Source organism: Schistocerca gregaria, chromosome 1 (genome assembly GCF_023897955.1).
Source record: "Schistocerca gregaria isolate iqSchGreg1 chromosome 1, iqSchGreg1.2, whole genome shotgun sequence".
Lineage (NCBI taxonomy): Eukaryota > Metazoa > Arthropoda > Insecta > Orthoptera > Acrididae > Schistocerca > Schistocerca gregaria.
The window spans coordinates 500,100,315-500,114,336 of NC_064920.1; the positions used below are offsets into that span (position 1 = coordinate 500,100,315).

At 40.1% G+C, this 14,022-nt stretch overlaps 1 protein-coding gene across 1 annotated transcript in view; it reads left to right on the top strand.

Moving 5' to 3' along the window:
- LOC126354003 (peroxidase-like) overlaps positions 1-14,022 on the top strand; it is a 268,422-nt gene that overhangs the window by 95,494 nt on the left and 158,906 nt on the right. The window contains exon 2 of the mRNA XM_050003316.1: positions 13,089-13,241. Within this exon, the coding sequence (XP_049859273.1) occupies positions 13,089-13,241 (153 nt within the window). The remainder of the gene's footprint in view (positions 1-13,088; positions 13,242-14,022) is intronic.

Below are 14,022 nucleotides of genomic sequence, written 5' to 3' on the forward strand. Positions count from 1 at the left end.
AATAGTCTTAGCAAACATTTATTAAATTTTTGTTACAAACCCAAAACTTTGACCGCATGACACAGTTCCATCATGTCCAACAACTTAACGCGTGAGCACCGATGGATCAACAACAGATGGATTGAGCGTACAAAACATCTGCAACTCTCTGTATACCTTGTCAACGTTTTGTTTGCATTTTTCTCACTCGGATCCCTTTCTTTTCACGATTCGACTTTTCGTTTGTTTTTGTATTCTTGTATAAAACAGTTAAGTGTAGCAAATACTCCATCTGCAGTCAGAAAGGCGCCTACCAGAGGCGAAACTTGACAGTATTTCAATAATGAACTGAGGTGGAAAATCTGTTTAAAAAATGTGAAATCTTCGGTAAATACTTCAAACATGGAAAATTATTAAAGAAAACACCGCAAAACAAATATAAAATTATTTGCGGAACAGTACAGTAAGATATTTAACAGAACATTATATTTATTAGTATAAATACATGACTAAACAGATGCACCAAGCGCGTAAAGCAAAAAATGTAGTTTTGACATAGTTTAGTTTTTAAAATTACAGTATTAAAAAGATGTCCTAGGATTCCGAAAAAAGAAATCCAGAATAACCAAAGTAGGATTGTTCTTGCACAAAAATCAACTGTGAACAATATAAGCAGTAAATCAAGAAAGCAGTTTGCTAAGAAGTATAAACGCTACTGTTTACCTTGTATGACGAAGAAGCAAGGATGGGACTGGCAGAAAGGTGTACAACAGGAGTAAATATAGAAGGGGAAGCTGATGCAAATGCTAACCTTTCCATTGGGGAGAGAGGGGAGGGGCATCAACTGCGCGGTCATCAGCGCCCATACAAAGTCCTTTTTTTTTTTTTTTTTTTTTTTACAGTCCCTCTAGCCTGGAAAACAGCCGTCACGTGTGCCTAAAGCAGGATGTACAGTTCATGCAATACATTACAAATACTCTTCATTACCGTATTATTTTTAAGGTCTTAACTCCAACAATACAATAATACAGATATTAATTAATGCGGTGTCGGCCGCTAGCCGGTCAGTCCCAGTTTCAAATGCCCGCATCTCGTGGTCGTGCGGTAGCGTTATCGCTTCCCACGCCCGGGTTCCCGGGTTCGATTCCCGTTGGGGCAGGGATTTTCTGTGCCTCGTGATTCCTGGGTGTTGTGTGATGTCCTTAGGTTAGTTAGGTTTAAGTAGCTCTAAGTTCTAGGGGACTGATGACCTCCGATGTTAAGTCCCATAGTGCTCAAAGCCATTTTTGTTATTTGATATTAGATATAAAATAAATTAACATCTGAATTCTCTGTTCATGAACGGCGCCTGTTCCTCGCTCCTGTCTCCATTAAAGAACCACACTTCCTACAAGGAAGACATAACAATTTATGGAATATGATTTAACAATAAATATACATAAAATCATTATTAATAGGAATAATATGAAAAGAAAATAAGTAATGAAACAAGAACACAAAAATGAATATATTGCTTTTCTTCTAATTTGCATTTATCTTAGTGCCCCTCGGTTTGTGGCTTCCTCTTCGAGTTTTGCCTGCAAGGAACGGGAAGACGACCTACACTTTCAGTCACCTGCTCGTTTCCTGGAAATATCGTCGTTATACAGACAATCTGTTTTCTACCCTAACAATAGCTCATCGCTTAGTGTGTGGTGAGGCGGGCTGGAGCCGTCACAACTGCGTCACGGTTTCACACATAGTGCACTTGATTTTACCTACGTAATATTATACATTTTATATTCTATTTGTAATTAATCAACCATTAATTGAGAGACTATTCGTTGTAGACGAACATACAAACTTGTTACTCATTGCTAATGTACTTACATTTATCTAAACCTACATCTATATGATTACTCTGGAATTCACGTTTAAACAGTTGGCAGGGGGTTCACAGAACCACTTTCAGACTATTCCTCGTCCGTTCCACCCTCGTATAGCATGTGGGAATATGAGCACCAACATTTTATCATGTCAGCTCTGATTTCCCTTATTTTATTACGGTTGTCATTTCTCTATACGTTGTGATAGTCCAAAATTATTCTGGTATTCGGAGTAGAAAGTTGATGACTGAATTTTCGCGAAAAGATCTCGCCGCAACGAAAAACACCGTCGTTTTAATGTTTGAAATCGCAAGTGACTTATGATATCCGTGACACTTTCTCTCATACTTCGCGGTGATGCAAAACGAACTGATCTTCTTTGAACTTTTTCGGTGTTCTCTCTCATCCGCATTTGGTAAAGATCCCATACTACCCAACAATACTCCATAAGAGAACGGACAAGCGCAGCTATGTGAATAAAAAGCTGCCTTTGGTTCACCTTCCCCACAACATTTCCCATATGATGATTCCAACGTATACTATTCGTAACTGTAATCTTTAAGTATTTAGTTGAATCGACAACCTTTGAATTTGTGTGATCTATCGACAACCGAAATTTAACAAATCGTTTTGGTACATTTGGAAGACCTCACACTATTTATTGTTTAGGATCATTTGCCACTTTCAGGATGATGCACATATCGTGTTTAAATCATTTTGCAGTTTTTTCTTGGTCTTCTGATGACTTCACTAGACGACAGACAGAGCTGCTCACAATATCTCCCTTACCCCCTCCCCCCCCCCCCCCCCTCCGCACAGCAACAGAGACAAGTGATTCTTGAAAGGATCGGAGATCCACACGTATAAATCAACTTCAAACCCTTCGGAAAAGCTTTCAAATTATGTTTAAAGCTTGTTGGAAGTTGTTAAATACTGTCTGGTTTATTTGCACTCCGCTTTAAGAAAAGCTAGTTTTTCACGCATCTCAATGTTTATGGCCTTGTATGTCATTAACTATGAGTCGTAAAATTATACAATACTACAGGTGCTTTCAATGGTATATGTCGATACTGCCTGCGAAATGTGTTTCGAATAGATTTAGTAATAAAGAAATACTAAATTAAAACGTTATGTCTGATGCTGAAGTTTTTTTGTATGATCAGCAAAAATATAGTTACGGGATTATTTTCTCACTTGTTTGATCTTGTTTGCCCACGTTCAGTTCCTAATCTGTTACATATGGAAACATTTCTATATGACTCCAGAATGAAATTTTCACTCTGCAGCGGAGTGCGCTGATTCTGAAACTTCCTGGCAGGTTTAAACTGCGTGCCGGACCGAGATTCGAACTCGGGACCTTTGCCTTCCGCGGGCAAGTGCTCTACCAACTCATTTTTGTTCTATATTGTTCGTTCAATTTGTTTGTGGCAGACGTCCGATGACACTCGTTCAGGCTGCTTGTTGATCCGTTTACTCAGGTTTTTTTTTTATTTTATTATTACAGAGGGTAGTTAAACCCTCTGACCGAACACGCTGACCAACTGATCTACCCAAGCAGACGCACGACCCGTCCTCACAATTCCACTTCCACCAGTACCTCGTCTCCTACCTTCCAGACTTCACAGAAGTGCTCCTACGAAAGTACTCTATACGTCTTTCTTACATCCGCAGAGCCTGATTCGCACCTGGTGGCCAAAAGTGGAACCAGTTCTTTTCCAGGGTAAATCTCCGTGAGTAGCTACACTTTAATTATAACCACCCAATAGGTACATTAAGAGCAGCACAGGGCCTATAATACTTTCTTAGGGTGGATGGCTACCCGTCATTTAATACGAACTGTGAGTTTTCTGCGGGAAAATCACGTATCGAGTCGCACAGACTCATTTTGGGCGCGCGACACCAGAGGATGGATGAGCGGTGCCGCCGCTAACGCCCGCGGCTGAGTCAGCCGCAGCGCCCCAGCGAGCGGGCGACGGCGTTTTCGCTGCTCGTGATGCGCATGCGGGCGCTGCTTTCACCGGGCCCGTGAGAAACGTGAGGGCCCAGCTTCACTTTCCCGGCGGGATATGAGTCCGCGGAAGACGGCAGCGGGTCAGGGAGAGCAACTGAGCAACTGGACAGCCGCCTCGCGTTGGGTAACCGCCTCCCGCCCCGTTACGTCTTCCACGAAGTACTTGTGCCACTACGCCAAGATTACTCACAGAAGCAACTAAGTACTTACAACGGAACCTCCCCATCGTACCCCCCTCACATTTAGTTACAAGTTGGCACAGTGGATAGGCCTTGAAAAACTGAACACAGATCAATCGAGAAAACAGGAAGAAGTTGTGTGGAACTATGAAAAAACTAAGCAAAATATACAAACTGAGTAGTCCATGCGCAAGATAGGCAACATCAAGGATAGTCAGCTCAGGAGCGCCGTGATGCCTTGGTTAGCGTGAGCAGCAACGGAACGAGAGGTCCTTGGTTCAAGTCTTCCCTCGAGTGAAAAGTTTACTTTCTTTATTTTCGCAAAGTTATGATTTGTCCGTTCGTTCATTGACGTCTCTGTTCACTGTAATAAGTTTAGTGTCTTTGTTTTGCGACCGCACCGCAAAAACGTGCGATTAGTAAACGAAAGGACTTGCTTCTCCAATGGGAACCGAAAACATTTGATAGCAAAGTCGTATGTCAACCGATTCCTCCACAGGAAAACACGTCTGATATATTCTATACGACACTCGTGACGGCATGTGCGTCACATGACAGGACTATTTTCTCGACCCACCTAACTTGGACACTTGGCGAACGGGTAAAAAGGTTCTTCTACCTTTCCCGATTTAGGTTTTCTTGTGGATGTGATAATCACTCCCAAAAAACTAATGAAAACATAAGAGTTTGTTACATAAACTGCAACAAGTGAATGCAACAGTTTCACAGTCGCACAGTTTTCCCTGTGCTCTGTCAAAACATATGTTTTTAACGTTTTCAAATTTTTCCGTGTGTAGACCGTCAAATCCTGCATATGTCCAAGCAAATCTTAACATGTCCTGGAATTTTGGAGAGCGAAGTTGATTATGTATGAGTGCCTGAACTTTGATAATTGCCTAAAAATAAAAAATTAAATTTTTCGCTCGAGGCAATACTTGAACCAACGACCTCTCGTTCCGCTGCTGCTCACGCTAACCACGGGACCACGGCGCTCCGCACCCCACACTCTCCTTGATGGGGCTTATCTTGCACATGGACTACTCAATTTGTCTATTTTGCTTATTTTTTCCATAGTTCCACACAACTTATTCCTGTTTTCTCGATTGATCTGTCTTCAGTTTTTCAAGGCCTATCCAGTGTGCCAATTTATAACTAAATTTGAGGGGGGTACGATGGAGAGGTACCCTTGGTAGCTTCCCCAGCATTCCAAATCGTAACAGTTTCATCGTATCGTCTCTCCGCAGTTGGGTTTTCATGTAATGCTTTATTTACACCTATAGCTAGACAAAATTGATTGATGATTATAGTTGATAATACCCAGCTGCCTTTTTACAAGGAGTGTTTTTTAAGTAAATACCGTTTTGAAATTTGAAGAAAAGATGTGCTATGATATCTCAATAATTTTATTTTTACATGAAAGCCTGTACCTCAGTCTACTTCTCTACATACTTTCCGTCAATAATGAGGCACTTGTCATAACGTTGTACCATTTTTTGAATGCCCTCCTCATAGAAGTCTGTCGCCTGACGTTAACCACTGCATCACCACTGTTTTGACTTCGTCATCGTTTTGAAGACGCTGACCTCCCAGGTGTTTCTTCAAATGCAGGAACAGATGGTAGTCACTGGGCGCAACATCGGGGCTGTACGGAGGATGATCTAGAGTTTCCCAACGAAAAGATGTGATGAAATCTTTGGTCTGATTCGCCACCTGCGGACGGGTATTGTCTTGCAGCAAAACGATGCCCTTGCTCAACTTCCATGGACTGTTGCTTTGATTCTGGAGTGACGTAGCCACCCATGTTTCATCGCCCGTAACAATTTGGCTTAAGAAATCATCACCGTCGTTGTTGTACCGCTCAATGAAAGTCAATGCACTGTCTAAACGTTTAGTTTTATGAACATCCGTCAACATTTTCGGTACCCAACGTGCGCACAATTTTCGGTAATTCAAGTGCTCGGTCACAATGCCAGACAAAACGCTATGGGAAACATTACGAAAGTCATCTCGCAAGGACGAAATCGTAAAGCGTCTATTTTCTCTCACCTTATTGTCCACTTCCTGAACCAAACTTTCATTAACGACCGAAGGACGTCCACTCCGTTGTTCATCATGCACATTTGTGCGGCCATCTTTAAATGCTCTCACCCACTTTCACATTCCATCACTCATAATGTTTTCTCCGTAAACTGCACAGATCTCACGATGAATATCGATAGCTTTTAGGCCTTCAGCGCTAAGAAATCTTATTACAGCCCGTACTTCACAGTAGGATGGACTCGCTATTATCGGAGGCATCTTAAACACTCAGTACACAACGTAAACAAGGAAAAATCAGACTGTAAGGGCGTCAGTGCGTAGATTAAGGTACAGGCATTCATGTAAAAATAAAATTATTAAGGTATCTTAGGACGTCTTTTTAAATTTCAAAACGGTACTTACTTAAAAAACACGCCTCGTATTTCCACTCATTTTTATACCACAAGATTTCAGTAAGAATGTCACACAATTAAATGAATAATGTCTAAAGAAATCGAATACCAATAAAAATTAATAAAGCAAAAAGACTTCCAGGCTTTTTAACGGATAGCGCAGTCGGTAAGACCAATACCTGCAAAGGTCATGATCCCCGTTCCGAGTCACAACCTGGCTCCTCACAGTTTTAATCTGCCAGGAAGTTTCGAAACAGTTCACGCTCTGCAGCAAAATGCAAGATTCATTCTTAATTCTAGAATGGGAGAAAAATTAATTGTCAGAGAAATCAAGAATGGAATTCCACAACGTTCAATGTTGTGTCTATTCTAATTCCTTCTATATCTAAATGACCCTTCTCTTCGCCGGCCGGGGTGGCCGAGCGGTTCTAGGCGCTACAGTGTGGAACAACGAGACCGCTACGGTCGCAGGTTCGAATCCTGTCTCGGGCATGGATGTGTGTGATGTCATTAGGTTATTTAGGTTTAAGTAGTTCTAAGTTCTATGGGACTGATGACCTCAGAAGTTAAGTCCCATACTGCTCAGAGCCATTTTTTGACCCTTCTCTTCACATACGTGGTACTTTTTTGTAGATGACCTAAGCGCTACAATTAGAGATACAGTAACAGCAGAAATTGGATATAAAGCTTTGGAAAAAAATAATAAGTGGTTATCTGTAAATGAATTCTCCCTTAGTTTCAGAAAAATGGTTATCTGTAAATGAACTCTCCCTTAGTTTCAGAAAAGCACCGTTTTTGTACAAATACAATAACATAGTACATGATAATTAGCCGGCGAACGGAGTAGAATAATAGAAGAAACAAGTTATTAAAACTTCTCAAACTGCTAAATTCAACATATCTTGATCTTCAAATAGCTGCTAGTTTTTGGCAACAAATAAATCATCGTTTTAATATCACTATAATACACTCATTAATGTCTTGTGACTCGGTTGTATGTGGTAATTCATCACTTTCGATTATCCCGAACTGAAAATAATATTCGCTAATGAAATTTCTTGTAAATATTTCATAGCAGTTCGAAAGAAAAAGTTCCGTCTGCAGTTACAAGATAGAAGAAAACATTGATTACTCATGATTAAGGCTTTCATTGATCAGTGTCTGAGAAAAACATTTAATACGGAAACACAAGGATCTTAAATCGTTTCCTGATGACTGTAAAAATCTGATAGACAACCATACAAATTTTAATTATAAACTCAAATAACTTCTTGTGGACAAATCAGTTTATTCAATAGATGAATATATAATTCTTGTAGTATTTGTAGCAGAGTAAAAAAAATTCTCACTTTTTTGTTAAATTTGTGTTCACTTGCAAGAAGAGCGATGACAAAACCCACCTAATAATATTCATTTCTCTCAAATGGTTCAAAAGGCTCTGAGCGCTATGGGACTTAATGTCTTAGGTCATCGGCCCCCTAGAACGTAGAACTACTTAAACCTAACTAACCTAAGGACATCACACACATCCAAGCCCGAGGCAGGATTCGAACCTGCGACCGTAGCAGTCCCGCGGTTCCGGACTGCAGCGCCTAGAACCGCGCGGCCACCGCGGCTGGCTATTCATTTCTCTCCTAAAATGTCGGCATATGATTCATATATAAATGGCCTACATACTAATGTGTTCCAGTTTCGATACAATTCATGCAGCATGGAACTAAGCAATAACAGATTGTATAAGATTGGAATTTAAAATAGTAAAACGAGCTGGAATTGCGTACTATAGTGACAATGGCCTATTATTATTCATTATGCCAAGATTCGCTTAGGCCACAAACCAAAACCAAAGATTCGCCTAGACTAATTTGGGAAAGTCAGAATCAAATGGCTGGACGAGATAACAATCCCAAGTTAACACTACAGAAACAAATTTACTGGATTATATTAAGCTAGGTCGCTTTAATAACAACAATCACTGTTAGTTAGACGTAAGGTATACCTTCAAATCGATAAGGAGAATATTCACTTTATCTCGGCTCTTTCGGAAGCCTCCTTAAAATTCATACTGAATTGGGATTCACAATTACCTGCGATATAAACTGGGACTTACAACCCACATAAATACTGCTTCTTCATCTGTTCTTCAATGACTGGATGAAGGTTTTCCTTTAAACAAGTGAATGTAATAAACTACAAACCTCATTACTGGGAATATGTACTGCAGTGTCAATATAAGATTCGTAAATTTATTGAAGAGCGATTTTAGACGAAGCTTAAACTATCACGTTCAGTTTCTGCACAAGATCATTGTGTCTTCTGAGATCCCTTCCCCGTCCACTCTCGGCACTAGAAATCTGATGTCCTCACTTATCATGCCACCGCTTTATGACGTCACTATAGTTTTGATACCAACTTCCATATCTTCCTTTGCGGTCCTGCGTTCTAACTTTTGCAGTTTTTCTAACACGTAAATTTTCTGGTGAACGTTGCTTCCAGTGACTAGTTAACTGCTGTACGCTTCAATACATGTGCCAGTAGTCGTATCACCTTCAGATAACAAATTTTCAGTCACTTCTTTCCTAGCCTATTTTTTCTGCGTACATCATCAGTCCACTACGTTTTAAACTCATCTCAAGCATTTCCCTGTTTTAACGTTCTCACATCATCCACGTCTTCCTTCACGTCTTGATCATCAAGGAAGTTTATACCCTCAAGCATACTTTCAGAAAGCAATTACGAATGGGAACTGCGATCTGCCAAAACACAATGTTTCTTTCTAGCCCAAAGGCTTTTTACCACTGTCGTAGCGCCGTAAAAGAGCGTGTCTTCAATTCTTCTAAAAATGTATACTTGTGGAAAATTTATGATCGTGGAACCTGTTTTCATTAACGCGAGAGCCCTACGAGAGTCCAAGAAACTCTTTTCTGCAATAACTCACTTCAATATCCATAATTTTGGCGTTCGTACGATGATTGACAGGAGAGAAAGTATCACGAACTTCCGCATTGGAACAATAACGGAAGACCGAAATCAGCATTGCGGCCCTCGCTCTGTTACCGAGCGAGATGGCGGAGTGGCTAGCGAACTAGTCGCGCATTCGGGAGGACGGCAGTTCAGATCCGCGTCCAGCCATTCAGTTTTAGGTTTTCCGTGATTTCCCTAAATCGCTGCAGAAAAATGCCAGGATGGTTCTTTGGAACATTCAGAGCTTGTGCTCCACATTCAGAGCTTGTGCTCCACTTCTAATGATCTCGATGCGATGAGATATTAGCATTTCTTTTTGTCCTCTCTCTGTCTCATCACCGGTTTCGGCACCTGTATGGCAGGTGAGTGATTGAATAAATGATTTTGATCCGATTACTCATTATAAGTAGACCAAAACTTCTCCGTAAGAAAATGAAAACGCCTACAGTCGCCCTTATGACCTTATTAATTGTGTAGCTACCACTTTCGGAGGTTCAATGCGACATCTTCAGGCCTTAGCGACTGGCTGTGGACCCAAGACCTTCAGTCAAAAGGATGGACCTACGAAAACGTCTTTGGGTTTTTAGTCAGATAGGTTGGCAAAGTTTTACTTTCACATTGATTGAATCCTTCTCTCATTACTCTTCTTACGGTCATTTTCGCTTACTTAAACTTTTATCAAGCGATTTTGACTTCGCTTAACCTGCCATGAAGCCCTCTTTGCTACCGTAGAACAGTTCTAACACGGCTATTGAACCACGGTGAATATTTTCCACCTATCAAAATCTAGTTCGGTATATGCTTTTGAATTTTCTTCATTTCTGTCCACATCTTGGTTCTCGTGTGTCTTGTCATACTCGCTAGTCATTAACATTTCCCTACCTTTCTTAACATTCCACATAAGACGTATGCTACCACAGCCTTGTGATTACTGAAGCCCTCCTCTGTGTTAACTGATTCAGAAACTTCAGGTGTGTTTGTTTCTAGTGAGTCTAAGACGAGTTGGCCCTCTATCTATTCGAAGTAATTTTCAGGTAAGACATTCAGCACAGTTTCACATGAAACTTGTCTGACACCAGTTTTGATTATATGACTGTCCTACCGTCTCCGATTTTACTTTACCAGTCGCATAACATTTCCTTGGAAGTTTGGGTATTCTATATCTAAATTTTTATTTAAATAAAAACGAAATTTAAAATTACGAGTGAAAATGGATCGATAATGCATAATTGGGCAGCCACCATCAGCCCACGAAATTCGTGGAATCTTCACTAATATGGGTCATTCTTTCCGAGCCCGACATAGCACCTTGGGTATGTTAACAATTTTGATAAACCAAAAAAAAACTGCAATTCTTTAAAATAGTCAGGCGTTCCAGACGTATGCTGGAACATATACAAGATATTCAGCTGCCCCTACCAATAGGTTCTATGCAACTTCAAAAAACATGCGAGATTTTCATATTCTCTTGCTCACTATGCGCAATCTGTTAGTCCTATAGAATAAATGAACAGAAGCCTTTTGCATGAAACTTAATGTAGTTACATTTTGTGCGGCGATACGTTTTCACTGGAGGCCACAGTTTTCGATTTATTAAATAAAACGCATTTAGAGACCATTTTTGTACATTTTTCTTGAATAATTCGAAAACTATCCCACTACAAAATCAAATTTATTTACATTTAGTATAAAGAGGTCCTTTTCAATTTTCTGTTTGTCTAGTAGTCTGTGTACATCAAGAAAGAGAATATGAAAATTGCAAGTTTTTTAAAGGCATTGCGGGTTGCATAAAACCAGAGATGGAGCTGTTGAATCACCATGAATTACGTAAAACTTATAAATTCAACATCTTATTAGACTTGCATAAGAGCACAAGGGGCACGTCTACAGACAATAAATTAACAGTTTAACAGTAGTAGTAGTAGTAGCAGCAGTAGTAGCAGTTTTATGAGAATATTGGTCATGTCTCTGTACTTCAATTTAAGAAAAGAAAATAATTCTTATAATATAGGCACTTACCAAGGATAGGACGTGAAGTTTGCCATGTGCTGATAGTGAGATCTTCGCTGGAATTTGTCTGAAGTGGTTCAGAAAAACCATAAAAAGCTTAAATCAGTATGTCAGTATGGGGGTTAGAACCTTTGTACTCTCGAATACAAAGCAACGTCATCCAGTTTCTCGTTGTGGCACAATAGTGTTTTGTGTATACATACTTGCAAAGAAGTTACTCAAAATGTGTAAAAAGATAGTACTATATTGTTCACCCATTTCGCATCACCAACACTGCACACATTTTTTTTTTTTTTTTTTTTTTTTTTTTTTTGTGCTGGAACTTCCCATTCGTTGATCTGAAAACCTGTGATATCATTCCTCCACAATAAGCGTTGTTGACCCCAGAAATAGGATAAAATGTGTTTTAGGTTTTCCTGGGATTTGATGATTTTCAAATGTTCTCGAAGAGATGACGCCTACCAACTGAATACTTTAGAACATTTGATACTGCTGCATTTTTTTAAAAAAAAGACGGAGGTGTTTTGTTATTATAACTGTGTAAGCTTGCATTGATAGTGCCAGTGGAACTAAATCTCTTTTGGAAATTGAGTCGCATCATTCTGAAACTAAAAATAAGTATTGAAGGCTACAGTTTCTAACGTCTTTGCAGTGTTCGTCTTCAGCGACGGCTTAGTATGCCTGAAGAGAACCCCTACAAAGACGGTACATAAAGTAAAGGATGTTTTCATAGTGAAGTCAGAAAGCCTAATGTTTTGAGCAGACCGACTTTAAGAAGTGTGAACCGTTTGTAGCAGTAACGTTAACAATGCAGAGTTGAGATATCGGAACACGAATTATGAAATATCGCTATATCGGAACCAGATACGCGACAGTTTTAATCTGTTTACAAGCCGATACAGTGGTAAGATCGATATTTGTGGCGATATCATCGGAAAATATTATTTCATCATCATCATCATCATCTAACTCATAGATGGGAAAACTTAATTCGACTTTCTTTTTAATATTGGAATATTAACAGCATGAGAAAGGTACCTATACTTTTTCTGTTGAAGTACTTAGAGAAATTTTGACTGTTTTGAATGTGTGTTTTGGTTAACCCTCTCTCTTTGGAAAGTAATGTACGTAGAAAAGTTTCAGATATAATTCTAGAAACATGGAAGGTAAAAAAACAAAAAAACAAAACTCCAGACATTGAAACATTTCTCTAAATTTATTAGTATAATTACAGATGGACCCCATAGAGAGTTAGGAAGTAATCGGTTCACATTCTGGATGGAAATATGACAATTTAGTTGCAGTCTGTATGAGGTGGCTTGGAAATAATTATCAGTCGAAGGGACTTCAGTTCTGGCAGAAAAATTATTTTCAAAAGCTATTGATATGATCTCTGCTCAGAAAATTAGATTATAATGTATCATTAAATATAGTTTCCCTAAATTTTTTATTGATTGATAAAACTCGCTCCTCTCAATTTTAGTGCAATCATGAATTATAGTCTGAATTCTAAACCTTATTTTTTGACACCGACCTTCTGAAACAATGACATTTTTATTCGATTAACCATCGATAATGTTATTTATTGCTGCCACATCGAATCGATTTTAACGCCCAGTAAGAGCGAGGTTTTTGTGTGTTGTTGCAGGCAGCCACCTTGGACCGCGCTGCTGCTATCGGTGGTGGCAGCGTGCAGCGCGGCGCATGCGCAGTTCGTGGGGGAGGAGTGCGCCCTGCTGCTGGACGGGCCGGGCCGCACCAGCGCCTTCGACTACGCCCTCAACGCCCTGCGCGGCTCCTTGTGAGTAGAGATCGCTCTGCCACTGGCAGCACGCATATTGCAGCCTGTCTGGAACCCTCCTGCTGTTTCTCGTTTGAAATTTGCTGCGTTTACTGTCACTCACATTGCTCTTCTTGAAGAGTTGGTACTACATTGTACTCCGGGAGCCGAACATAGTTCTTTCCTGGCACACACAACTCTCTATCATCTGCTTCTCTGACCGAATTTAACATATCATTCACAATTTCTATTGCCATTTCATTACTCTTATTTTGGTGTCATAATGGACCGGCCATCGAAGTAGAAACACTGTCGTGTCGTGTCATATGTGGGAGAGGGAGAAAAGGGGTTACTGGTCAGTCTGAGCTCCCGAGCGGTACAGAGCAGAAGACTGAAGGACAATTCACAGTGAAGCCATTTGATTGTTTTCTTCTACCTGAGCCAACACTGGTACAGCCATTTACTAGAAATGCAGGTGGTGATACTTGGTAGTGAATACGTTGTGGAGACTGTTGGACAAATTATGTTTTGAAATAGTTGTTTATTCCAAACAGGACTGACTAATGCCCTGGAGGCTAGTTCTAGGGTTAGAAAAAGCATGAATAACACTGTTTAAACAGAAACCAGTGCAGAAGTACCACGAGTGGATGTTAACCACAGTAGCAAACACCAGCAGCATGTTAAGGCAGCAAATTGGTTGCAAAACAAAACATACTGAAGGTGACACTGTTCACTGAGGCACTCCATAAGAGAGAGCAGACTTACGTGGAGCTGGAGCGAGGCTGGAGTCGACGGACGCGGA